Source organism: Aptenodytes patagonicus, chromosome 4 (genome assembly GCF_965638725.1).
Source record: "Aptenodytes patagonicus chromosome 4, bAptPat1.pri.cur, whole genome shotgun sequence".
Taxonomy (NCBI): Eukaryota; Metazoa; Chordata; class Aves; order Sphenisciformes; family Spheniscidae; genus Aptenodytes; species Aptenodytes patagonicus.
In genome coordinates this window covers 70,701,754-70,727,888 of record NC_134952.1, presented here as the reverse complement: position 1 = coordinate 70,727,888, position 26,135 = coordinate 70,701,754, and the positions used below count along the sequence as shown (strand labels likewise).

The 26,135-nt window shown below is 38.5% G+C and overlaps 1 protein-coding gene across 6 annotated transcripts in view; it reads left to right on the top strand.

Moving 5' to 3' along the window:
* Positions 1–26,135, top strand: part of GAB1 (GRB2 associated binding protein 1) — a 102,750-nt gene that overhangs the window by 66,613 nt on the left and 10,002 nt on the right. For 3 of the 6 annotated variants that reach the window (XM_076337137.1, XM_076337134.1, XM_076337133.1), the window contains exons 3-7: positions 4,616–4,829; positions 8,036–8,116; positions 12,041–12,645; positions 14,827–14,912; positions 15,119–15,422. In XM_076337137.1, the coding sequence (XP_076193252.1) occupies positions 4,616–4,829; positions 8,036–8,116; positions 12,041–12,645; positions 14,827–14,912; positions 15,119–15,422 (1,290 nt within the window). The remainder of the gene's footprint in view (positions 1–4,615; positions 4,830–8,035; positions 8,117–12,040; positions 12,646–14,826; positions 14,913–15,118; positions 15,423–26,135) is intronic. The other 3 variants (XM_076337139.1, XM_076337136.1, XM_076337138.1) reach the window with 2 other exon arrangements.

Sequence of the window (26,135 nt, the reverse complement as noted above, 5' to 3'; positions counted from 1 at the left end):
CCTTTGATTCCAGGATCTTTCACTTGAGACCATGTAGAAGCTGACACTAGGGGAAACTCCAGCAGTGTGTTTCAGGATGTATCTCACTACATTAAGCAGCACAGATAATGACTTAACAGACTTAATTTAAAAAAAAAAAAAAAAAAAAAAAAGTCCTTTTAAAGAATAAAGTGAAGTGGTTTTTTTTTTTATTATGGCTCCCACTGTTGTATCTAAATTTTTGTTCAAGGTTATTACTCTAATATTTTGTTGGCCACTGGTTGTTTTAAGGGTAACATCTGTGTCATAGTAAATGGATTGAATGAAACATCTCAGAAGAATAGTAGAATCGTGCGATTGCATAACTGTTGCTGATTCACTGTTACAATGGGAAAATCCCATTTCTATTTTAGTCTTTCTACCTACGATCTGCAAAGAATGCATTTTCTTACTTTGATTGCAATTTTGACATTTAAAGAGATGCTTACTGTAATGAGGCTTCTGTTTTGTTCATTATGAGAACATTTCAAGTATTTACATAATTAGAATATTAAAAGACTATATCATAATGTAGAAAACAATTTAATTTTTGCTCTCATTTAAAAAAAAAAAAAACCACAAAACCAACCCTAAATGCAAACTCCCACACGCAAATCTTCTAGATTGTTCATAAAGCACAGATATAGGAACATGTGGAATAAAGAAGCTTTATATAGTTAAGAAGGAAGAGAGGGGAGCCTTTTATTATTCTTGTTCAGAAAATGTTCTTTTTAACTTACTAACTTTATGATTGTTTTATCAGTGAGGCAAATACAAAAATGGTTATGAGGAAAAAAGTATAAATTCTAGCGAAGATGATGCCTGTAACTGCTCTTAACAAACCAACTGAGAAAAGATAAGACTCTTGCCCTGTTTTGAGAAAGCTGCTTGTTCAAGCTGTACTGAGTGCAGGAATTATAAAAACAAAATAGGATTCTTGTTATGCTCATTTGCATGTTAAATATTCTGGATGTTTTTCCAGCTCCCGCTTATTTCAAAGCAGTCCGAGTGTCTGAGCTCTGGGAACAAACCAAATGACTTACAACGCTCTTTGGTGTGCAGATGACCCCTTCCCTAAAGATCTGCTAGTCCAAAGTGGAGCAAGTTGATGATTGTACTCTTTGAAATCATAATAGGCTGCTGGGAGAAACTCTTTCCTTCATATCAGCTTCGGAAGTATGTGGCTGAAGAGAATATTTCAGAGGGTGCAGATAAGCAAACGGCATTCATTTGCTCGGTGATGAAAGTAGTTAACATTACTGTTTTCTTCGTAGTCAAATTTGAAATAGCTTGAATGTGTAAAGCAAATAATAAGTAGCCCAGCAGTGAAGTGCTTTAGACTAAGTTCAGTTGCTCTTTAAATCAGGCATTAGCCTGTGCTGTTTAACACATACAAAACGCCTGTATGAGGATGAATTTCAGATCAGAAAGTTGGTATTTTAATAGTTTAGTGCTCTATCCACTGCAAAAAAAAAAAAAAAAAAAAATTCCCAACCAAAACACACAAAAAACCCCCCCCAACAGATCCGTAGGGGGACTCAGGGATTTTGTCAGGTGATATCTGTGTCAAAATAAATGAGGCAGCTCGTTACAAGGAAAGTATCCCTAATGATCCATTAACATTAATGGGCTCCAAATCCTTGCTCAGAGAAGAGATCATGAACCTTCTGGACAGTTGGGCAGTGTCACCTTTAATACTCAGTAACAATCAAAAGGCAAATGGTTAGGATAGGAACAGAATGAATTACTGTTACGTCTTTGTAAATCAGTAAGTGTGTCCCAGACTTTTTTGTACGTTTTATGCAATAGTTAGTTTCCCTTCTCAGGAAGGAATTAGTAGAGCTAGGAAAGGTGAGAGTGAAGGGAAACAAGATCTGCAATGAAATGGCTTCTGTACCAAGAAAAATTAGGCAGCACCAACTCAGTAAAGCTGTGACAAAGTTGTGTAAAGTTGGGAATGGGGATTATGAATAGGAGGCAATTGTTCACTGTTTCTCTGAAGATGGGAGCTGAAGGATAAAGTGAAACTATCAGGCAGTAGGTTTAAAATAAAAGGAAGTGTCTTTTCATGCCATACATAATAAGGTGTGGAGCTCATTGCCACAGGATGGTGGTAGAGGTCAAAAATATAAATGTACTCAAAAGAAGTAGGACAAATTCAGAGAAAAGCTCCTCAGAGGCTGGTCAGCATAGACTGTGGATGCGGCCTCTGCACTGGGGTGCCCGAAGTTGTAGAGCCCCAGAAGCTGGCAGGCTTGTCTTGCTGCTTGTGCTCAGTCTGTCTGCAGCGGGCCACCGTCAGAGATGGCATCGTGGGCTTTGTATCTAGCCTAATGCTCTTTACCACCTTGCCTCCTTTCAGCAATTACAGGTTATAGCTGGCCTTTAATTCTTTTTCTTTCTCTCACACGTACACTTTTCTCTTACTCCTCCAAGGAAGTAACTGTTTCTTTCTCCAAACCTGGTGGGTACATTGGCCCTCTTTCAAGCTGCTTGATTTTATTTTTCCCTGGAAAGCTACCCCTGAGTCTTGTTACTCTTCCTGGGAATGCTAGTGCGTGGTTTGTTTAAATGCATCAGCCTCATGTAGGCATGCATCTTACTATATACCTGTTGAGCTCTCCTGACTACCTGTGGTCTAACTGACACGCCCATCTTCCCTGGAAGCTGCGGGGACATCCTGTTTGATTTCTTCTTTCCCCTTGTGTGAACGTGGCGCCAAGCAGATCTAATGTTGTCACGGTCATGTGTAGTCAGGGACACGGAACGGGGGTGGGGACTGTGGTACGCCAAAGCCCTTGAGGATCTTGTCTGTAAGTGTGACCAAAGAATGATAGTGTATCTGGCAGGAAACCTTTCTTCTCCGCTCTCACTCGTGCATAAATTTACTTGCATTTCTCAGTTCTGGAGGGGACAGGACAGAGCTACTTTTCCTTTCTCCCACTGCCTCTTTTCCAGGAGCAAGAAATACGTGCCTGGTAGGTCCATTCGGGTACCTCTCTGTTCCTGTTATTGAACCCCTACATTAGGGGAATGAAGAAATATCAGTAGGTGCCTCGAATAGGCTCCTTCAACCTCTTGAAATTCGTAAATAATAGAAAATTGTTCATATTTTAGTATTTTAGCATGTAGTAAAGAAACCGTTTTATTTTCGTGTGTGAGATCACTGGGTGCAGTCTGGTTTTGCCTTTGTTCTGCTAACTAGTTTGATGGATAGGTCAGGCAGAACCTTTTATAAAAACTTTTTTTTTTTAGATTATCCTACCTTTTCAGGTAGGTTGAGTTGAGGAATTTTCATACACCTAGACTTCTTCCACCCACATGGGTGTGGTGGGATTTAATTTCTGAGGCTGTGTAAGTGCCATGGGAGTTCAAAGCAAGTACTGCTGTTCCTATTTCCACATCTAAATCACTTGTATCTAGTGTACAGAAGTGGAAGCAGGAGGACTATGTTCTGGTCTGCTCATCTGGTCCTTCCCAGGATAGTGCTGGGAAGCAGAAGCTGGATGAAGTTACTTTGTAGTGCATAGCTGGCTTGTAAGCCTAACAGGAGCAGTCTGCATTGGATAATATGTTCATTTAAACAATGCTAATAATCAGTGTCCATTCTTGGGATGTGCAAATTGGAATGTACAATGAGTTGCAAGTACTAGGGAGCCTTGATAATTGAGGAACAATTTGCTTAATTATGTTGTTCTTAGTCAATGTATCATTAAAACAATGAAAAAGTTAAATGATTGTTTAATGTTTGACAGTGTCAATATTTTCCAGTCTCCCAGATAATTTAAAGTCAGGATACATGTATTCGGAAGGAAAAAAGAAGTTACTCTAGAATATACATTAATAGGAAGTGGATAAGAATTATAAAGACAAGGTTATTTAAAAAAACCAAAAAACAAAACCCACAACATCACCTCTTTTCCCCCCCCCAACTAAACAACAACAACAAACCACAACTACTTCATTTATTGGACTAAAATAAAAAGTTGGACTATGTAATGAGGGGGCTTAGTGGAACATGGTACCTGTTGTACCTCTGCATTATTTTTATAGTCGTAAGGGATCTGCCATTGCAAAAGCAGTGTTTTTCCTGTTGCTTTTCAGATATTAAGAGAGGCCAGTTCTTGACTGGTGACTAATCTCAGATGTTGAAGTGACCTTGGTCAAAAAGGGATGAATACATGCAAGTGCTGACTCAGGTTACCATATTCAAGTAATAACCTATAGGACTTTGTCTGTTCTTGATTAAAACAACAGATTTGTGTTCTTAGCTGTCTTACTGCAGCTGTCAGCATCTTTGTTCTTTCTGTGACCAGAAAACAGGTTGGTTAAATCATTAAATAAGGCATAACCTCTGTTTCCAAGGCATACTTAAGAAATTTATTACAGTTTGAAAAAATATAAAGAGATTGTAAAGACTTGTATATAAATACTCTGAAACAAATGTTAATATCCAGATGTTCTTATGTCCACTGATTTTACAGTTTTGAATTAAACCCCCTGACTTTTCTCATCCTCTGTCAATAAATTTATTTTGGTAGTATCGTAAGACTGTTTTTTTTGTTCTAAAAAGAATGCTTTGCTTCTGTGTTTGCAGATGCTGTGAAGGCACCGGTCAGTTCTTTACAACCATCTGCTGAGTTACCCTTGCCCATCAACACTTCACCGCCTTCCATGCAAGCAGAATCTTCCCTACCTCCTCCTTATCAGCTTATTAACATCCCCCCACTGGAGTCTTCCTCTGGTCAAGAAGATCCTCAAGACTACCTACTGCTAATAAACTGTCAAAGTAAAAAACCTGAACCTATGAGGTAAGTGACGTTTTTTTCTTAATAACACTTATTTGTATTACAGGCCAAGAATGTTTGTGCTAAAACCACTTTTTTTACTGCCGAGTCATTGAACATTTGGATGTACGTAATCTATTGGGGGAAGCTGCCTGTAACTTTTGCTTCTTTTCTTTCTATGCTTCAACTTTTTGCAGCAATAGTAAGGTGTTTGATCGATGCTAGACCCATATCGCATTCTTCAAAAGTGTGGACAGCAATTGCCAGTATGAAGTATCAGATAAATGCAGTGATCCAAGCATTTCATTTTAGCTTGGTGTGATGCATGGTACAAAGCAGAGAAGTACCCTTTCTTTAGCCACAATCTGGTGTGTTTAGTCCAGTCTAGGTCTAGAAAAAGCTGGAGAAATTTAGCCTTTCTCCCTTCTGGTATTTGGTGCCCCAGTTTTGCCAGTTAAAGTTCTCATGGAAGGGATTCAGTAAAACATGTGATATTTATTATCACCTGCCAGGTTACCACTGGATATAGCAATCCTCAAATGATATTTTTTGACTATTACTAACATGGTTCAGACTCTCAAGCAAGAGTAAAAGATAATTATTTTATGATAACTAAGAACGCAGGAGACTTAAACCACTTAATTTCTGTATCCTGAATTTCTACTTTTTTCCAAATAACAGATATTTAAAAACAAGCTCGAATAATCTTGTTTCTTACTGGTACCTACACAGACAGTTCTCCAGAGAAGTGTGCAATAGGAAATTTTAAGGAAAGAATTGAGAACTTCTACTGAATTAAATGTATATTTATTTCTCCAACTGCTACTTCTAACTTAAATAGATGTATAGCACCTCCTGCATAGCAGGATATGATATTTATGGTAGCTACCTGGGAAATATCGCTATGGTTTTTCAGAATGGATCATGGTGGCCATCCCTGGAGCAGGCTGCCCAGGGACTTAGTGGAATTTCCGTCCTCCGAGATTTAAAAAAACAAAACCAAACCAAAACAAAAACCACAAACAAACTTGACTGGACAAGCTCCTAAGGAGCCTCACCTGACTTTGAAGTTGGCTTTGCTTAGGGGTATTGGAAGAGCTGGACCAGATAATCTCCAGAGGTCCCTTCCAACCTTGAGTATTCTGTGGGAGAACCTTATAAATCTCTCTGGCAAGCTTCTTTTCTGCAGTAATTTAAAATAAAATCTGCTGGGATATTTCCAGCAAAATAAACAAAACGTCATACTCTTTTTGTGATTGCAGACAAGTACATGGAAGGCTGAGGAAAGCTTCCTTTGAAAGTGTTTTCATGAGTGTTTCACATACTCCCTTAGGGCCATACCTTTTAGTGGCGGTGCCTTCTTCATCAACACCTTGATGCTCTGCCAGTTTTACCTGTGCCATGTGCTCTCTGCTCCCTTGGCATTTTTATCTTGCTCTGTTGTGCCTGAGGAGTTTCCTGCTCCATTTACTGATGATTACATGGTAGAAAAGTATCCGCCCTTTACAATCTTTCTTATAAAACAGAGGAATGAGCCTACAGTTCCCCCAGAGTATGGAATGTGCAGGTTACGGGCAGCACGGCGTGCCCCAAAGCCTCCTGCAAGAGAAGGGGAAACCCAGTGTCTGCTTTCTCAGTTGTAAAGGTTTCAATGTTTAATGATGTTTAGAAGCTGATGGTGCCCAAGAGGTATGTCACCGTTCCTGCCAAAAGCTATCAAAAAGTTTGGTATCGTTTCCAGAACGGCTTGGCAGAGAAATCCTGACTTTTCATTTCAGCGCCCTGGCTCATCAGAAGTGTGCCTGAGTGCCCGTTTGCTTCTGCGAGGGACGGGCGCAGAGTGGATTTCTAACGCCACCACATGAAGTGTGTTTTTAGGAATGACCAAGGTTGGGATGTGTAATTGACGTTCTGACCTGACTTCCACGGTTGCATGACGCGTGGGTTAAGTAGAAGGAATAAAGTCTGAGGAGACCATAAAGGGGGGCAGAAAACGCGGCAAGGTATAGAGTCCATGAATAGCCTGCAAAATTTCTTGAGGAAGACACTGGTGACACAGGAGAGAAGGTATTTGGGTGTTGGGGAAGGCAGAAGGTCCAATAGAGATAAAATGTCGAGGGAACTGAGAAAGAACTGAACAAAGTCTTTGGGAGTGTAGGGATTGTTTAAGTAAATGATGTTTTTATAGGAATATTCGAAGACAGTGGAACATTGGCATTGTGATTATTTGGAAATTATATGGGCTTTAGTGTATTATATTTAACTAAATTCACTAAATAGCTATGTCCTTTTATTAAGAAAGCTGTAATAAAGAAAATTCAGAATAATAGTTATGCTGGAGTTTCAGTTCCACCTAAAAGGACTGCTTATGTTTCATGTCTGGTACAGTAGGTACTCTGCTGGATTTGGGCTGGAGTATAGAGGATATAGACCTTTTCCTATGGAATTTGAGCTTTGTGTATCTGCGTAGCATGTTACTAAGATGATCAGTTAGAGGGCACGCTGTGCGCTACCCCAACCCACATCTCCTTACAGGTGAAGAAAAAATTAAATGGCTACATTTTCCTATTAATTTCCAGACTTGGAACAATTTGTCTTTGTATCATACAACCTTTTTCCTTAGTGTAAAGTGCAAAGCTTAATAGATGTAATTAAATAGGCAGGTATTGTTACTTGAATGGTTTATTCCTATGACGTTTTCACTTTAGACTTTAAAGTTGCCAATATGCAGAGGGAACATTTTCTGTTCTAATTTTGCATGTTACTTTATAGATAATCTGGGAACCACTGAATTTTATTTCAAGGCTTTGGGGTTCTTTTCCAGGTGAGGTGGGTAACTGTGAAACATAGAGGAAGTATCCGAGCTGCCTCTTTGAAATTTTTAAGAATTGTGGTGTTTCAGAACTAACAAATAATTCTGAAATGCTTCATTACGGTGTCATGCAATGCACTGCGTACTGTTGTGAGAATATCTTGGACGCGGCACTTGCAGCTGTAATAATCATGCTGTATTTTGTCTAAAATAGTTCTATGCTCTGATCACTGTTGACTTGAGAAAGAGCATTGTTCAACTGTAGCATTTAGTGAGATTTTAAGGTTTGTATTTGGATCCTAAATAAGAAAATGCAGCCAAAGACTGTTTCCAAAACCCTTATTGTTCTGGCTCACTGGAGAGGTATACTGAAATACTAAATGCTGTCTTCCTCATCTTTCCTATGTATGTGAATCAGCCAAGGCTCGCCCTTTCTCTCGGAAGAAGGGCAGGAATACCTGCTATTAGAAGATTTTGAAAGTAAAAAGATTCTACTGCAGTGAGTGAACAAGTAGCCATTCTTGGAACGTGTGAGAAATTAATCACAGAGCCATTAACTTGCCTGAAAATATTGTTTGTTTGAGATGCATCTTGCATGGTGTTCTGTGAGTTTTAACAGAAAAACTATGTAACTTTGGCTTCCATTTTCTGGAAGTAGAGCTGGTTTATTATTTATTTATTTATCTATCCACATTTTTACTATGCTTGCTGTTTCTATCCCAGATTGCTGGCACACAAGAGCAGTTTTGCTGCCACTTTGTTCATAGTATTCTGTTTAATCAGTCATATAGATTCCTGCAGATGGAAAAGAATCAGCTCTAAAGGATGGGTGGTCAAGCCAGACCGAATACAGCATATTCAGAAATGGGGTGATCACCCCTCAGACTAAAACACTTTTAAAACTTTTTTCCTGGGTCTCTGTCAGCAAGTAGTTTTTAGTACATGGAGGCAGGCTTTTCATTGGGCTCCCCCTGCCTCAATGCCCCACCTCTTCTCTGTGCATCTTAATGTCCGGTCCTTGTAGATCAGCAGGCTGTACAGTTATCTCTTCTGATATGTGGAAAGAGGTGTCCAGTCCTAGCACTGAGTAAGGAATAGCATTGCCACTTAGCATAATTTGCAGATATGTGATGCCCACATGTGATAACACTGAATTCATGTCACAGTCATCCTCTGCTTGTAGAGTGAGGAGTTTTCATTGTGTTATATCCAACTTTGCCATTATTTTAAACTGAGGTGTAAAAAACCAGTAATACTTATCTTAATAACCAGTTGTTAATGGAATATTTAAGCCAATTGATTTTTTTGTTGAGCTGTTCTGAAGTGCGCGGGAAAAATTTAAAATTTTCAGATAACTTTCTTAAGCGCAGAAGTCATCAAGCATCCTGCATCTGAAATCCTTTTTAAAAAAAAAAAAAAGCAGGAATCCCTGAACTCTAGTCCTAACCTAAATTTTCTTTAAGTAACATGAATCAACTGTGCATTGTAGGTTTTCAAAATTGTACGTGGTGTTCTTATTATGATCAGTGGTTAATACTGACTTTTGAAAACTAGTTAAACTTCGAAGGCCGAATTCCCTGTCTTCATTTTGGCATACACTGCTTTCTTGGCCTGTGTTTCAGAGCGTCTTCAAACTTGGTCTTGCGAAATCAGATTGGTTACAACCAATTGATACTCTGAAAACTATTTCAATAGACTAAGAAGTTGATTCCAAAAGATTACTTTTAAAAACGTGAAGTAAATCAGAAATGCCCTCTTATAATAAGAAATGTCAGTTGTTGCCATCAGCGAAGCAAATGACAGGCCTGGCTGCCTCATGTGTCATGGTTTTTGAAAGTCTTCTGTTTTCACAAGTGCTTGTGGTCAAGAAAGAAGCAGCAGCATTCACTTAGACCCAGAAAAAATGCCCAAATTTAAAATGATAGCATTTGTTGCTTACATGTGATGGGTAATCCTTAAGCGCTGGCATCATATATGTGCTGTTGTTGCATTTTGAGCTTTGGTTATATACTCCTGCATGTTTGTAAGATAAATGTAGTGTTTATATTTTATTTCTGTAGTTTTGGAAGTGTTTTCATTTTAAAATATATCCTAGTGAACTGGAACTAATAATTTTGGTTCTACAATTGATTGTCAGTGTCCAGCTTCTCCAGACTGCCCACTTTATTTTTATAGCATATAAAATACAGCTCACAATCCTTCCCATACTTGCTCATGTAAAACACATGTGACTTTTGCTGGGACTTTGGTCTGAATGAATACCACAGAACTAGAAGAGTACGTCTAGAAAGTGAGGAACTCCTGAATGAATCCTTCCAGTAAAGAGCAAGGGCTGCAGCAGGGGCTAAGCTCAGAGTGTTACTAGTCACACAGTATGTTCACAATTTATTATGTACTCTGTAACCTCATGTAGTTCCTTCAGTCCTGTGTGCTCTATTTTTTGCAAGTGTGTTAAACTTTCAGTGGTTCATTAGTGAATTTTTGAAGCTCTGAGGCAAACGAAGTAAACTGTTAGCAAACGAGAGATGCTTTTGATGGTCAGCATTGTAAGGAACATAGGAAGTTTCACTTCCTTGGTTGTGCCAAGGATAAATACTTGATGAGAACATTCCCTTCTTTTTGGGGGGTCTATTAAACTAAATGCAGATTAATGTTCAGAGTCACCCAGAAACCAATTCCAACCAGTGAGACAGAATTTAAATCTATGTTTAAAATAGTAACCAGAGCAAAATTAGTGTACTTTTTCTAATGAAAATAAAACCACACCAAAAATAACTAAGAACAAGCTAATAGAAAAAGGTGATATAATTAAAGCCAGAGAAGAACTCTCGTAAGCCACTCGGACTGATGGAAGATGTATCTCTGCCGTTAAACATTACAAAAACCAGTTGGTTAGGTGAATGACATTTTTCTTGACTGCAGATGTCCAGTCTAAGCTAATCACATTGGTTCCCTTGATAGCTGGCAGAGAGGCACTTTGGGAGTGATTCATAGGGTTTAGATGGATATCTAAGAAGAACGGATTGTGTTTCACACAGTCTCCATTTCTCCAATGACTGCAGAGGAAACCTAAATGAATAGCTAAACTGGATTCCTTTCTCCTCAGGTTACCAGAACCCCGGGAGATAAATCCAGCTGTCCTCTAAGAAAGAAAGTTTTGTGCGATCTTATCGACAAATTGAAATTTGAATAATAAATTCTGGTTGTGATCACTTTGAGGTAGAGCGCCTCTTAAAATAAGGGGAAAAAAATGCTTCTTGTGGTAGTCATGCTGTTGATTTTTATGCATTTTATTCCTCGGAAGTTTTGTAAACTGCATGGTCCAGTTGCTTAATAGAGCTTAGCAAGAATAGCATAGCAGCTATTTGTTGATATACACGCATGCTGAAATATTTACATATGTATGTATAAATTAACACAATGGTATGGCACTGTGGTAATGAAAATAGGAAATATCATTGTATGATTGATCAAAAAGTGTATGGACTGCATTAACTCCACCTGTGTTAGTATTTTGCCACTGTCTTGACTTCCATTTAAGCAAGGAGTCAGACTGATAACAGAATTTCTCTGCCTGGAGCAGGTAACTGAGGAGGTTTAAAAAAAAAAAAAAATGCTGTGTTTATTTTCTATGTAAGTTTACTGGTACTGCTCAGTACCAGTATTAGAGTGCTATTCTCATAAAAGATGGAATGTCCAAAGAAATCAAAGGTAAACTACTGTGCAGTTTTATCTAACAACACTGCCTTAATTAGCATTCAAGACAAAAGCACTCTGTTGCATGTACATACTATGGATCCCCCGCTATTTCCCCCCGTTTCCTCCTATTTCTGTTCTTATCTGTTATTTCTCTCTCCTTTATGTATTTCAAACCAGTTTTATTATGGTCAGTAGATAACTTTAGGCATGCACTTAAGGGTGTTACAAGCAGTTGTATTTTTTCCTCTAACTTTTTTTTCATACTGATTAGAACTAGCAAGTACTGTAAACCCAAGGATTGAGCGTATTATTTTTACCTTTAACAGTGCCATTAAAGTGCTGCTAGTTTGCAGTATGGGTTAAAAAGAAAATAATAAAAAAAATCCCCCAGCCCCCAAACAAACACTGCTCTAAATTGGCATCACGGAAATCACTTGCTTTATGAAACGTCAACTTGTTGTTTAGCTGCTGCTAAAGCTTCACACTTGTGTTGTCTGTTTCACATGCATGGATTTGTATGTATGTAGTTACTTAGGATCCTTCTTAAGTACTACTGTTTGATTAATAATTGAGTTCCTGTATTTCATTTAAAAAAAAAAAAAAAATTGGAAGACACCGATAGACTTTTTAGTTGTTTACATTTTAAATGTTGTGTTTATTATTTGTAATGTTTGGTTTTCTTTAAATGTTCATCAACATTTTAATCTTACAATCTTACGTGTAGATCTCATGCTGACTCGGCAAAATCCAGCTCTTCTGAAACAGACTGCAATGATAACGTGCCCTCCCACAAAAATCCTGCTCCATCAGCGAGCAAGCATGCTGTGAATGGCTTTTTTCAGCAGCAAGGTGTCTATGACTCTCCGCCTTCTCGTACTGGACTGACACTGGCAGACTGCAGCCTTTATAACCTGCCTAGGAGTTACTCACAGGATGTTTTACCGAAGGCAGCGTCTCCGTCTGGGACTGATGCAGAAGGAGAGCAACATGTTTTCAATACACCGTCAGCAACATCTTCATTAGACGCACAGATGAGGCACATCTCCATTAGCTATGACATTCCCCCCACACCTGGAGGTACTTACCAGATTCCACGAACTTTTCCAGAGGGAACGTTGTCTCAGACTTCAAAACTGGAGACTATTCCAGATATTCCTCCACCTCGGCCACCAAAACCTCACCATGCTGCAGATCGATCTCCTGTGGAAACATGTAGCATTAGTCGCACTGCTTCAGACACTGATAGTAGTTATTGCATCCCTACAGCAGGCATGCCACCCTCGCGCAGTAATACCATTTCAACTGTAGATTTGAATATCTTTCGTAAAGGTCAGTATTCCATATTTTATCCTGCTCTTCCAGAATTTTTGTGTTAAATGATGTAATCTTGTGATGAATGATGTGATATGAATGATACGAATGGGCTGAATGATATGAGGGGCACATCTAGCCTTTAAAAACAAGCGTGTTGCCCTTCACAAGGTGGTCTGCGGTCGTAATGCTTAAAATATGTAAGAAAGAGGAAAAAGAGAAGATTATTAAAGGAAACCATCAAAACAGCAAAGCACAGAACATCGATAAGGGATGTATATTGCACTGTGGCATTCACTCTTAGCTAAAAATATTTGAAGACCTAGATATGTTTATGGTGTTACTTGTCTTTAGAAAACAGCAGTGAAGAACTAATCATCTTTTTTTTGCTAATAAGCTCATATAGCTGAGTTCAATACTGCCATTATCAGTCTTTCAGAACAACCAAAGTAAGGTTACTTATAGTGGTCCAAATCTGCAGAAGCTGAAAGTGTTTCATGAAGGTCAGTGGGACTTGGTGTATACCCAGAGCTTTGAGATCAACCCTGATCTGGTGATTGTTGCCACCGACCTTTGTTTCTCTCCTGGTGGTAGATACGCATACTGCAGTTTTTAAGTAAAATTAAAGTTATTCCTTATAGTTGCCTAAATGTTGGTATTCCAGATGTGCATTTTTTTACTGTTTTTCCTTTAGCAGCTGGGTGTATTTTGGGTCCTAGCAAATCTGGTAGAGCTACTTTTACTTAAAGAATTTGGTGTTTCTTGGAGTGTTTTTTCTGCCTGTTTTTTGTTCCTGTTCTTACTCTCTCAGATTGAAACTCAAGAAATGGAGCAAGAGGTAGAGATTGGGAAGCTGGTATTTGGTTACAGAGAGCAGTTTTTCTAGTCTTGTTAACCACTCTTGGGCTAAGAGTTTAATTTTTTTCAGGTTCCAGGTTCCTGAGGCAGGTGGGCATTACAGTATTATTTTTAAAGTGAAATTTTAAGCTGGTTAGAGTCGATGCTAATGTTAGAGGAGATTTTAAAGGAGCATTGTTTGAGTTGTGTTAGGTACAGGATGGGAGGCTGAAATGAGGAAGGGGACGGGGACAGGGCTTTTAGAGGCAATATACAGAATAGATGTGATCATACAGGCGCTCAGATACTATTATCTTGTTTGTCATTCATTTTGTAGGCTGAGTGTAATAATATTGGTGGTTGTTAGTGTTTTAAAATTATGAAGTAATACCCTGAAAGACCCTTGTTTGCTTTGCTTATCTTTTCTCATTTTGCTAAGTTTGTAAGTGAGTACTACACTAAAGCTGAGATTGTCAGCCTCAGGAAAAGTAGTCTTTCTGAAAATACTGTTTTAATTTGGCACTTGATAGCAGAAGTGTTTATTTTTCCTCTGAGGTGAAAATCTCCAAAAAACTTCAGAGCTTTTTTTCAGGGCAAGGTGGGGATAAAACCCAGAGTTTGACCACAGTTTCTGTCTTGGCATCATCAGGGCATGCCTGTTACAGGGTAAGGCAGCCTGTTGCCTGCATGGGTGAGCAGGACCTGGGACCTGGGAGCCAGATGTCTCACAAACTTCCCTGTCCACCAAAGAAGCAGTCACAAAGCTGAGGACCTTCTTAATGCGGACTGCCAAGAGCCAGGACCCTGAAAATGGAGAGATCTTCGGTTCCGTAGCAGTTTGTTCAAACTGAAAGCCCCTGGAGACCACACTGGGGAGCTGAGAGCAGGGATTTACTGTTCGTGCAACAGATTGAATCCCATTGAATTGGCATTTTCCAAGGGAAGGGCGTTCAGTCAGAAAACCTTTCTCTAGACCCTAAATCACATCTGCTGTTTGTTTATTTTAGAATAGGTTTTTCATGAGGGCCCAGTATCTTAAAACCCACTCTTACACTAAATTCTTACAACTGCCTATTTGAAAGGAAGACTTTGCTGCTTCTTTAAAAGGAAAAATTACTTTTTCTTTTCTTGTCATGGAAAAAAGCCACTATAAGAGCTTCAAGTTGTGACTGATGAGTGCTAAGTTTGTTTGTGAACACGGTCCTCTCAAGTATATAGATAAAATCTATGAGCCACAGCCTCAGGAGGTGTGTTTGTATGCTCTCAGAAGCAGACAGTAAATAACAACAGACTGTGGATGCCTGGTGCCAAGTGACAGGAACAGGGATGATAAATAGCCACTTTCTCTTCTTGTTTCTTTAGAAATTAGTTCTCAAGACTGTTATGATATTCCACGAACGTTTCCGAATGACAGATCTAATTCATTGGAGGGCTTCCATAACCACTTTGTAAGTATGACTTAATCTGATGAGAAGCGACAGTGACAGTGCTTGAATGCTCTTTGTTCCCATGTAAAAAAGCAAGCTGAACAGTGTTTGTGATTTTTCAGTTTCAGCAGAATATATTAATCTGAGTAGATTAGGTTAAAAAACTCATATGATTCACAGCTGATTGCATAACTTATTTTGTTAAAGGAAATATATGTTAATTCTAGAAAAACAGAAGCATGTTGACAGTGGGAAGTGTTTCAAGTGAAGAACTAGATGAAAATTATGTCCCAATGAATCCCAACTCTCCTCCACGACAGCATTCCAGCAGCTTCACTGAACCCATCCAGGAAACAAACTATGTACCAATGACACCAGGCACGTTTGATTTTCCGTTATTTGGAAAGCAAGTCCCTCCTCCTGCTCACATGGGTTTCAGGTCCAGTCCAAAGACCCCTCCCAGACGGTCAGTACCTGTTGCAGAATGTGAACCACCGCCAGTGGATCGGAACCTCAAACCAGACAGAAAAGGTGAGGAGAATGTCCAATAGAAGTTGATTTTTATCATCTAAGGAAATAATATATCTCTTCCAACTTCTGCTTGGTGGAAAATTATCATATTTTCAGAAATTCTAACAAAATAATTTTTATTCTGTGAGATAGCCATAACATAAAGGAATCCTAGGATTCTTTTTAACCGTATTAAAACATCACAGTAACAATGCCAAATACAAGCATAGGTTTAAATTTTATTGCTGTAGTTACTAATGAAAAAATGATACAGAATTGCTAACACTCAGAAGTGTGAGTTTTAGTCCTTATACATAGAAGACAGCCAGCTGACTTGTGATGGAGAGAGAGCACACAAGGCATTGGATAGAATACAAATTTATAGCCATAACAAGACTTGGTACAGGATCAGTATACATTTTCATTGTATGAAGTAAAAGTTAAAAATACCTAAAATAGTTAACTAAGTTACTTGCTTTTGATGTAAACAGTGTTAGAAGAAATTAATTGTTACAACAAGAATGAGTTGTATATTGTGCTGCTTTTTAGTCCTACTCAAAGTATGTGATGGTCTCACAAATTTTTACATAGAGTAATTCTTACAAATGTGTTCAAATGAAGGAAGAATTAGATTGAAGAAATAGTGTTTACTACTAAGTAGGTAATGTTAAGTCCTCCTTTCAGCCTGTAAAAGCAAGGAAAATCACTTGATGGTGGAGCTGCTTAATGCTTAAATGTTAGTGGCCACATGGGGCAGTCACGGGAAGATGTTTAACATGTGGGCTGTGAGATTACCATATATATTTTCCTTGGGATCCAAATGGGAGGAGAGAACTGCTAATTCAAGCCAGCTCTTAAGATAGGTTTGCTTTATCACAGGAGCTGGGTGCCATGCTTAAATTGAAATTTGTATAAACTGTAGTAGGTGAAAATTTCCTTGCCTCTATAGAGTGTGGTAGATTAAACAAAGTCATAAAGCGAAAGGAAAACTAGCTTTATGTGGAAATATTTTAAACTGCTGAATGTGTGGAAGATGACTGTTATGAGTCTGAGGAAGCTGCAACAACTTCAATGACACAATTGGAAAAAAACCCCAAATTTTAGAGGCCCCCTTCAAAGCTGTCCTAAAAAATTAATCTCTTGAATCTGGTGCATACTGGGTTTACTTTTCCTTAAAATAAGGATTATTTGGGTGACTGATGTTCTTAAGAAACAACAATGTGTCTGTAAGAGATACTTGCATAGAGAATCACTATTAAATAGCTTAGACTTTCCAGTCAATCTAAAATGTTTTATCAGCCAGCCTATCAGAAATGCAGGTAAATGCTTAAGGAACTTACTTCCCTACTACGCAGTTTTTCAGAAAAGATAACTAACTTGTAGAAGTGGGAACTAAAGAACATTAGGTCAAATGTCTGCACTATTTTATATTCAGGTAAGTCCTATTTTTAAAATTATGTGCTTGAAAAATTAGTATTTACACTGAGAATGGCTGACTTCATTTTCGGGAAAACTCAATGGCAAATATTCAGATGATCCAAAATATTCACTAACTAAACCTTTAAATTAGTATTTTTACCACTAAGTGAAAACAGCCTGTAATTAAGTGAAGCAGATAATATCGTTATGATATAGATGATCTTGGTGTGAAATGGGAAGTACCACATCTCATTCTGGCTGTCCATCTTCAGAAAACGAGGCATGGCCTTTTTCAAGACTGTGGCTCTCTGCTTGTGTCTAATTGTTTCTGTGTTACCAGACAGTAGTTTTGTTTAGTTCTTAAGAAATACTGGACAGTAACAGATTGGTGAAAGCTGATACTGGAAAATATTCTCAAGATAAACACTGAACTGCTTTAAAATATTTTCCCTGACTGGCCAGTTTGTGTATTTTACTGATAAAATGTTTGACCTTCAAAAGTAGTAAATTTCTATGTTGAAAAGCTTCTCACTTTTGCTGTTGGCAGCGCAAAGCAGTCGCACAGATGTCTGTTGGGGCAGCATCGTTGCTTTTGCATCTCTCTTCTTGAAACTGAATTAGTGTTTTGCATTCTAAAAGTGGCGTGTAAGGCTCCTGCTTTGCTCCTCTCCTCAAATGCTGTACAGCTAGAAAGACCTAGCTAACATCAGGGAAAAGATTTTCAGATGTACTAACATACCTCTTAATGAGCGTAGCGTGACTGGCTGTATTTCTTGCCTGTAGACTTTTAGAAGCTGTTACCATTGTAAAATAATATGATTATTTAATATAATGTAGAAGGTAAAGTAATTTTAAAGTAAAACTGTCCCCAAAAGTAAATATTATATAGTAAAGGCTTAGGAGCTGAAAAAAACTTTGTGAAGAACTTGAGCTACCAAGAATGGTAATGATTCTGATTTGTCACTGAGGTTTTTATCTTAGTAACACACACACACTGGCTCACTCAAATTTTATCAAGTGTACTACTGCGAGTCTTCCATTGTTGTGAAGCGCAGATACGATGACACACATCAGGATGCTAATATATTCCCATTTCAGTAGCTGAGTTCTCCATGCAAATAACTCCTTCCAGAAGTACCTTTGGGAAAATAAAACTGCCGTTCTTTTTGAATTAAAATAGGATAAAACTCTTGTTTTAGTGGACCCTTACCTAACTAAAACAAGTGTGTGCTTTATATTCTACTGTGTTGCTTTTCCAGCTTTCAAGTTCTCGTAGCAACTTCTATTATCAGGTTGTTTCTGCTTATATAAATGTACTACAATGGTATTCTGCTACAAATTAGTGCATAAAAGTATCAAGTTGGCCAGTACGTTGAATAAAACTTAGGCAGACATAGAAAGGGAGGAAATGGTACCTAAAATAGTTACCTTCTGGGTATTGCTCCTTTAAATGTTTTGTTTTTTTTAAATATGCCATTGGTTCAAGAATTACTGTTGAAGACCACTGCTGCTTCTCTAAAAGATGGTATTACTGCAGAGATCAGGTGTGTAGGTGATAAGGCCTCCAGGTATATGAGGGCCCATCTCATGTTCTGTCTGAAGAAGCTGCTGTATCTTTTTTTTTTATTGGTTACAGATCGCTGCAAAATGTATATCCTTAGCATGTCCTCTCTTTTTCTTTGCTTTAAGGGCTTACTGCTTACAGGCAGTATAGTTTCACAAGGGTAGAAAATGGAGGGCTCGGTGATGGCAGTGGCCATTCTGTTGCATATAGCCTACTCCCCCCTCTGCTGTTTCTGTTTCGTAAACCTGAGATGAAACACATACTCAGTTACTTCTGGTTCTGCTGTCTTTGAAGAATAATGTGTCGGGCAGCAAGGATCTGGCAATCTATCAGCAGCAGTGACTAATGTGTATGTCTTCACAGCTCTGATATAAGCACCTGGCATTCTGGATAATTTATTAAATTGTTAAAATTCTCTAAATTTTTAAGAATAGGTACAGTTATATAGAAGTAGCGACTGTGACAGAGGACTGAGTTATGGAAAAAATCAATAATGTGGGTAAACTAAACCTAAGTAATAAATAGGTCTCAAATTCACTAAAGTACGCGCGCATTCTTCTGAGGAGGGTACTTGCGCACCCCTGCTGTGAGAGCCTGAGGCTCTTTAGTCTTCCCTTCAATAGGAGTCGCCTGGGCCGGGAGCCATGGTGAGCTATGAGATACCCTGTGTCTTTTTCCACCGGTTTCTAGAAGAGCTTTGTTTTAGAAAATGGGTTAAAAAATAATAACAGTTTTTAAAAAAATAAATGCATAGCCTTGAGATCATGCTACATTTTCATGTAGTTTCATTTTTCTAGCTCACAGCTGCTTCTGTAAATGCAGGGAGCTTCCAGTATTTTCTGGAAGTCTTGAAAGTGGTTTCAAAACATGGTGTTGGCTTCCTGCCCCAATAACTTGAATCAAAGCGCTTTACTATTTCTTTAGAGAAGCATACCAAAAGGTAAGTGATATATTGCTTGGGACAAAATGGAGAGTGTTTGGCCAGGTGCTTTTCTGCATTCACCTGTAATTGGATGACAAAAATAATCTCTTTTTTTTAATTTGTTTTTTCAGGTGCTGTTTCTTTTATTATAAAGAGCCATTGTCTATATTGATTGTGTATTTCTGCTTTTTGGCTGCTTTAGCTTCCCACGGTTGCATGTAGTTGTGATGCTAAATTGGAAGCATTGTTGCTGGCAAAAGGCTTCAAGCGGAAGAAATATTGCATCCATCCATGCACTTGGGCCTTATTCTCTGAATTGTTCAAAGGCTGTGTCTGGTTCTGCCACAGAGTGATTATGTGACATTTGTTTTGACAGTCACATGTTCCTTCCGCAAAATACCATTTATCCAAGAAGGAGCAGTAGAATTAAAGGTGCCCAAATGCAGCGAGGTGAAGGTTCCCTAGACAGCTAAAGCAGCAAAGAACAGCCAGGTTCTTTTCCACTCCGCCTCCTATTTTCCCTGGGGCTCTTCAAAATATCTGAAAAGGGTTGTGATACGAGGCAGTGGATCCTGTGATCTCCATCCTGCTGACAGCTTGCAGGACTGTAGTGAACGTTTCGCCGCTCCACAGGGAACTGCTCTGTGTAGCGAGGCAGGTCCCGGGTGGCTGTGCTGGCAGTCCACAAGAAGGTTTTAAGGCCTGACAGAGGTCTGTGAGTCTAGACGATCTCAATCTTCAGTACAAACGTGATGTAAGGCAGAGATCAAGGAAAGTGCATGGTCAAAAATAAAAGGGGTAGGGTGTGAATTGGTTTTTATAGGTCAGGAGGCAGCATTTGAATGATGCAGCATTTGAGAGATGGGGGGTGTCTGTGAGCCTCTGGGTGTGAGTGATAATGACCCCCTCCTGCCCCATGATTTATTTCCAGGGGTAGGGGGGTGGGGTTTGTCATCTTAAAGACTTTAAGACCAAACAACTACAAAATAAGATTTATTTTTTTAAATACTTGTTTAGGAGCTGTCCAGAAGGACTCCTTATAGCTATGTAACACTTACTCTGCGTGCGTGTGTGTGTGTGTACATCTCACCTGTGAAGTTCAAAGCTTTTAAGAAATACGTGCTTGCCATCTTGACTGACAAAACATAGTTTTTCAATATCTGAATCAAACAGTTAAGTCAATGATGGAATTGGTGATGGCAGAATTTAGTTCTTCAGAGTCTGTTTGATGCCCTGCTTACTGTAGGTAACTTGGTAACTTCTCTTTTCTGAGGGGCAGCATGTCTCTGTACCAAAATGGTTTTTTCAAGGTTCTAAAAAGAAATATATGAACCATGGGCATACGGCTGAATTAACAATTCATGACCATGATGGAATGAAAATAAAAAGTTAAATCTCATTCATTTGAATATTGTGTAACACTGTCATTTTTTTAATGTTTTTGATCCATAGTACTTAAAAACACTTTACAAGAGAGATCAGTTTAGCACAGATCCTAGTTCAGGGTCATGAGGAGCTGTGATAGAACGATGCACTCGGGATCACAGAGCGGATTGCTGACAGAGGCAGTAAAGAACTTGGGATTCCCAGCCTACATGGTACTTGACTTCGCTCCATTTGTCTTGAATAGCAATTCTATTTGCCCAAATATTGTTAGAGTTTAGTTGCATTCAAGATTATTTTAAACAAGATTTTCAGTCCTAGTTTTGGGTTGGATTGCACAGGTTATTTTGCTGTTGGCAAAAATAACCAATAGCTGGTGTAGTGCATTTTCACCTTTATTTTTTTTACAGAAGGCTTATCTTTCAACAAAAATATATCAGCATTTAGTCTGAGATGCTTCCTGAAACTTGAGTCCATACGATTGCCTTTAAAAGAGACTGCTGCTTGGCCCTGGTAATTTTCAGCCCAGCAAGTGGTAAGCTAGGATTTAGAGACAGTGAGTGATGCACATGTTTCTTTTCAAGCCAACAAAATACCCAGTTGCACCTTGAAAACAAATAAACAAAAGAAACCAAGGGAGAGGAAAAAAATTTGCATGGAGTTGGGACTTGTGATTGTTTTAAAAATGTTAAAAATTTTATCTGGTTGTTTTTCTTACAGATTTTTCTCATTTAGGATGTTACAAGACATTTATGTGGTTAAACCACAAATATATGGATGGCTTATAAAAATGTGGCTGTTATCTTTGCCATGACTACTCATGAGCATCTCCCAAGCAGATTAACTTCATAGAAAATTCCAATTTTCTTTATGTAAGAGCACAGGCCCGCTTTGAAGAGGTAATTGTCTACAGAGCTTTCATGTGGCAGGAAGCATCTGCCACATTCTGGCCCCTATAGGACCCACTGCGATGCTTCTGGATGACCGGCATAATCGCTGTTGTTGTTGTAGTGTAGTATGACGCTGTAAAAATCCCAAGCAAAGTAGGTAGTTGTTAAGGAAATTAAGAGCTCTCATTAATCATGAAGTTAGTTATAAATAGCGTAGTGAACAGTTTCCTTGTTAAATATTTACGTGTTTGAGAGTCTGAGTTGGACAATGTGAACATATTGCACGTCCTGATATAGCAGGAGCACCACAACATCCTGAAATAAAACTTGAGAAACAGTTAAGGCATTTGTGACCACAGGAGCTGACATTTCTTTAAAAATAATAATAATTAGAAGTTGGTAACACTGCAGTGTTCTACGCTATCATGATTGTCTTGCATATTCTTAAATAAAGGATCACTCATTTTCTCAGGCTTTAGGACAAGTAGGCATTGAAAAATTGTGAAAGGTGATTTTAATCAGCAGCAAGAACTGAACTGAAGATCTGTTGAAAAAGAAATGGTAATTTTCACGATGACTTTTCTGAACAGAAGTACTGTTAATTTTGCTTTTAAGAAATCCATGCGTTTAATCCTTCCTCTTAGAAGCTATACCTCCTGTTCATTTCATTTAGGAATTTTAAAAAAATAAGATTTTGGGGGATGTTTTGGTGCTTCTTCAGAGTTCCTAAAGCAGGTTGAATACAAATTTATTGATTTTTTTTTTCTTCTTCTTTTTTTTTCCCCACAAGCTCCAAAGACTTCCATTTAGCTGAAAATTACGCTTCCTCCACGGCTGTACTAAATTACTTCTACAAGGCTAGTTTTTACTTAATAGCTTTAAATGAAATTTATAAAGCTCCTTGCTACTATACACCAGTCCTTAACTTGCAGCTGTGATTTGTCTTAGAAAACTTTGAAACAACAAATAAATTCAAGTAAAGATTTTGTTTGGCTGGCTGCATCACAGCTGCAAAGGAAGCTATGGTTTACTGGACATAATGGTTTTAAACAAATGAAACAGATGAGTTTTCTGAAGACAAACTGCAAGACTTGCTCTGATACTAGCGGTAGAGATGGTAGTGTTGAACTCCAAAGATGCTAGGGAGAGCAGGAACAAGAGAACATGGGTAATAATGCCCTATTTTTTTCTTCCCTCCATACAATTTTTCTTTTCTTCCCTGTGCAGCTTTAACTACTAATCAACAAACACTCCAGAACACTGTACTTTGGTCTTAAAACACTGTCTTTGTTATTGAATGCTTTTAGTTCATCATGCTTTTGGGGCTTTTTAGTTACAGGCATGCAGAGTTACTTGCAAACTAGAGCAGTCAAATAATGTTTGGATGATTAATAGCTTTGGTATTCTCTGAGTAGTTTTTATGGCATTTGGCAAATATTTTATGAACACCAGTGAACCTTAGCTGTCATATGCAGTTGGACTTCTTTATAATCAGGTATTTTTTCCAATTCATTCTTAATTTCTGGAGCATTCAAAGTACCTCAAACTTCTCTGAGAGAAGTTATTTTGAGATGATAAAGATGTCTAAGAAAACTGGAGAGCCTGTCTTTAGATGACTGCTTTTTATATTTCATAATAGTGAAAGAATAAATTGATTTCAGTTTGTTTTTACTGTCCTGAAGAGACTGTAGTTACCACCATCCATGTGGTATCACTGACCAGAACTAAGCACATGATTGATACTCCTGTTTGTTGCTGGATACTAGTATGGGAATGGATATGAATGGTGTATAACTAAATACATGTTTCTAATTAGAAGTACCTTGGCAGGAAATGGTCTTAATAAAAATAGAGATGAAAAAGCAAATTCAGGATATTTGTAGAGCTCTGTGCTGAAGACCATGTACTTGGGAATCGGAGTTCACTGGGGTGAGGAAGAGAAGAAAAGGGGGAGGTTCTTCTGCAGAATTGAAAACCAAATAATAAACCCTGTGGGAGTAAGACCATGAGCTTCAGCCTTGTTTTTAAGGAAAAATCTACAGTGGTTCCGAGTACTGGAGTTCTTGGACCTCGGTGCAAATTTCAGTTTCCTCTAATTACAGAGAAAAGGGGGAAAAAAGCATATTTTTTAATGGAAATGGGAAACTGCTGTTAGTTATGTCTCTCTGAAGGTACTTTTGTGGATGCAAGGCACTTATGTGGCTGGTTTTGCCTCTTGCTCTCCCCCTCCTATTCCAAGTAAAGCACTGCTGTAGCATTCCTATGTCTGATCTCCTTGTCTCATGAGGATTAGTCCTGTTGGCCAGGAAACAGCATTACCAGATCACGCATTTCTTAAATTTTATGTCACGTTAGTAGATTTACTTTAAAATTTTAGGCCCTAAATAACTGGTATTTAAATAGAGCGTTGGCCTCTTTCATGAGGATGTTTGCAATTTCCTGACGTAAAATCCCTTGCCAGCAAGCCATGGAGCAAGCAGGCAGTCAGAAAAGAAGCGTTCTTAACAGAAATCTTGTTTAGTACTAGTGCTTCAAGGCAATAGCCTGAAAACAAATGAGGCTCTTCAGTGAGTGGCTTACGTCCTCAAAACCAAAAATGTTAGGACCCACCTACTCTGATGCAGGAATTTGCTGCAGTGGGATCCCTTTTTTTCCCCCCAACATTGCGTTCCAAGTGTTTTATGGAAAGCAAGAAGAGAGAATACATTAGCCAACAGAAAACCCAAAAGGTTTTTCAGTTTGAACCGTTATTTGAAACAAAACCAAACATGTGAAATGGACTCTTCTCCTGATGACTTCTCAGACAAAGGCAGCATTGACACACACCGAAATGCCAGGAGCAGAATTCATGCCGTCTGAGTGCACTCTAACGCTAGATCCATAATCGCTTGTTCTGCTTGGCAGTTTTTACAAGCAGCCATTTGTTAGAAAAATAGACTTCATTAGTGATTTTTCAGCTCAGAGTGCCCTTCCACAGTATTCGTCTGATAGAACGTGCAGAAGCTGAGCTTCTCTCTCCTCGCTGTAGCACTTTGCATTTCACAGGTGGTGACTTGACTGAACAATGAAAACATCTAATTTTCACTTCTTGTTTGGTTGGTTTCACTTGCCATAATTTATTTGGGTTTTTTCCCCTGTAGGTTTGCATCCAGTGGTGTTGCAACATAATTTATTTCCTTTTCAGTTTAAAAAAAAAAAAAAATATATATATACACATATATATAAAAAAACTTTTTTTTTTTACCCAGATTTATCTTTCCCAGAATAGGCGTGTGAGTTAAAAGCGCTGTCTTATGTGAGTGCCTAAACGTTAGATGAGGTAAATTTGGGCCTGTGGGCCTAAGCCATGGGAAAGGTGTTCCTCAGTATTGCTGGCGTTGGAATGCTGTATGGAGCCAGGCTCTCCATAGAGACCTAGTGTCCTTCCACCTTCACTAAGCTGATTTGAAGAACAGCACTATGACACTTATCTGTAGTGATTATTTCTGAATAGAGTAGATGTTGGAGACCAGTCTGTTGTACGGCTGTGAGGCACTTTCTCCTCCGTGTTATATTCAGCTAGGATGTGCTCTCAGAGAAAATTCGTGAGGTTACTTGGGAGCAGCACCAGGAATTTCAGTTGCAGTACTTAAGATACAAAGTTCTAAAAGATATGTATTTCTGTTCACGGATCTGGCTTAAGATAGTGACAGAACTGCCAAATTTTAGATACAGAATGGCACTTTTAAATTTTCTGATGGATTTATTAAAAATATGTCTTTCGAGGGAGTAAAGGATATTACTAAGGGCTTTCTGTGCCCTAGCTTGTGTTACTTTATCTTCTTAAATGGGCAAAAATGGGGTGGAGGAATTCTGTACTACGGACACAAGTAAGCAGCCTCAGTTTTGTGATTGTGATCCCCCCCTCCCCTTTTTCTTTGCCTGGTGTCAGGTCTTTTCTATTGCACAGTATAAGCTGCTCAACAGAGATTAGGCCTTTTGTTTTTTTGTTTTGTAGAGAGGGGAAAAAAAACCTGCACAAACATTTTAGTTTTCTGTGACACATTAAACTAGAGGAATTGCATTATCCTGGCTGGTTGGTAGCAGCAAGCTGTTTTGCCACCAAATTTTATTTAGGTTGAACAGTCTCAGCGGCAAGACATGAAAGCTCAGTGACTTTATTTTATGCTGGAACATTTTGTATGTTCTTGTCTGATGCAGAAGAGAAATATTATAGGGACCTGTACTTATATAGCTCTTCTGAAAGTCTCAGAATGGTTTGTAAGTGCTAAATTAAGTATGAGGCAGGCAATTACATAATATCCACATTTTACAAATGGGGATAATCATAGTTCAGGAAGGTTAGCTGCACAAGACCATGTTAGCATCATTAACAAAAGTAGAAATAATGAGTCATAGCCCTCAGTTCCTTGCACTTATCGTCTGTATTATGGGTTTCAGGCACTTCAGCCTATGTTTGACTATAAGAGCAGAGAGCTTATAAAGTACACACTGGTTAAATAATTTCATTAACCCTGTTACCTCTGCTAGATTTCTCACCCTATTTGCAATCTGTG